The sequence below is a fragment of the Cyprinodon variegatus genome, unplaced genomic scaffold, assembly GCF_000732505.1.
Source record: "Cyprinodon variegatus isolate N-32 unplaced genomic scaffold, C_variegatus-1.0 Scaffold747, whole genome shotgun sequence".
NCBI classification, from domain to species: Eukaryota; Metazoa; Chordata; class Actinopteri; order Cyprinodontiformes; family Cyprinodontidae; genus Cyprinodon; species Cyprinodon variegatus.
The window spans coordinates 214,938-216,575 of record NW_015151200.1 but is presented as its reverse complement, the minus strand read 5'-3'; the positions used below and the strand labels follow the sequence as shown (position 1 = coordinate 216,575).

The window sequence follows — 1,638 nt, the reverse complement described above, 5'->3', positions numbered from 1 at the left end:
AGACAGACAGATAGATAGATAGATAGATAGATAGATAGATAGATAGATAGATAGATAGATAGATAGATAGATAGATAGATTTCAAAACATCTTCCTAACCTTTTATCTCTGTTCTTTTGATTGCAGCTACACACAGACTTGGATGTGGGCAACAAGAACATCAAATATGTTCTGGCAGGCGAGGGGGCAGGCACCATCTTCGCCATAAATGAGTTAACAGGTGACATTCATGCCATGAAGAGGCTGGACCGTGAGGAGAAAGCAGAGTACACGCTAACAGCCCAGGTCATTAACGCCGACACAGACGAGCCTCTGGAGCCGCCGTCTGAGTTCATCATCAAAGTCCAGGACATAAACGACAACCCACCGCAGTTCATTGAAGGCCCATACCGTGCGTCAGTTCCAGAAATGTCTGCTGTTGGTAAGTCACAGTTGACAGACCTCATTTCTAACCTCTTGCCTCTCACAGCGGCCTAATCAGAGTGAGAGATTTCCAAGACGGCTGATCTCTAATGGGCTATCTAACAGAAATAATGAGAGAATCAGACAAGAGGAAACAAGTGTGCCTATTTACATGCATGTCTTTGATGAGCATTTTGGGCAAGCGGAAATACATGAATGATGAATAAGATCAAATCCCTTCGATTTCAACCCACAGACCCAGAGCTGTGACCTCGCAACTCGGGTCAGCATCAAAAACCATTTCAAAGTTGAATGTCTGTAAACAACTTAAGTAGAAAGAAATGCAAATGAGCAAAGCATGACGAAAATGTCGCAGATTTCTTATTAAGAATCAACAATGCAAGATATACACAGCAACATTCCAGACATTACGAAGTCATCAGCACATTTAATTAGGGTATGAATTCTACTGCAAGATGCTTTAAGCCACTGATGACTTTATTTTTTTGTTTTGTTTTTTTTTAAAAGTTAGTTCTTAATTTGGTATATTCAATTTAATTGCAATTTATTTCTTCATCTCCAAATCATGTCATCTCAAAGGAATTTCAATCAGATCATACAGTCAGATCAGTTAAAAGTTTGATATCTAAGGAAAACCAGCTGGTGCATCAAGTCACTGACTTTGCAGGACTCGTTTCACCTGGATGAGCAAATGTAGACAACAGATATTTGCCTGGATTCATCTTTGACTCACCAGCCATCCCTCATACAGAGGAAGCATGCAGTTACAGTGGAGATAATAACCCCCTTTTTAACAGGAAGAAACCTCCAGCAGAACCAGGCTCATTATGAGCGGCTTCCTCCGAGGGTAACTAGGGTTTAAGAAAAGACGAAAACACTGAGGGAATAGAAAGGACTTGAAGCACTGCCACAGGTGGCTCTGTCTGCAAAATAAACTATTAAGCTATGAGTTAAGTTTTATGTCAAAAGGGATAAAAAAAGAGCGCATTGTTGGTCACAGTAAAAGCTGAGAACATATTAATGTCTAAAAGAGAAATAGGACTAAGCACTGAAAAATTTATATCTGGATAATCCAGATCCACAAAGTAAAAATCATGGACGAGATTAGTTCCAACATTTATATTTTAACCTCCAAAACACAGACTGGGGGTTAATCACCTGGTTTAATGAACAGGATGAAAGAAAACTAAGATGGTTTTTACTTTCTGGACCTAG

General features: G+C 39.7%; 1 protein-coding gene across 2 annotated transcripts in view; it reads left to right on the top strand.

The window, feature by feature from the left end:
- The window catches only part of LOC107098108 (cadherin-8-like), a 235,789-nt gene that overhangs the window by 76,718 nt on the left and 157,433 nt on the right, over nt 1-1,638 (top strand). For both annotated transcript variants that reach the window (XM_015395576.1, XM_015395575.1), the window contains exon 3: nt 127-421. In XM_015395576.1, coding sequence (XP_015251062.1) covers nt 127-421 — 295 coding nt within the window. The remainder of the gene's footprint in view (nt 1-126; nt 422-1,638) is intronic.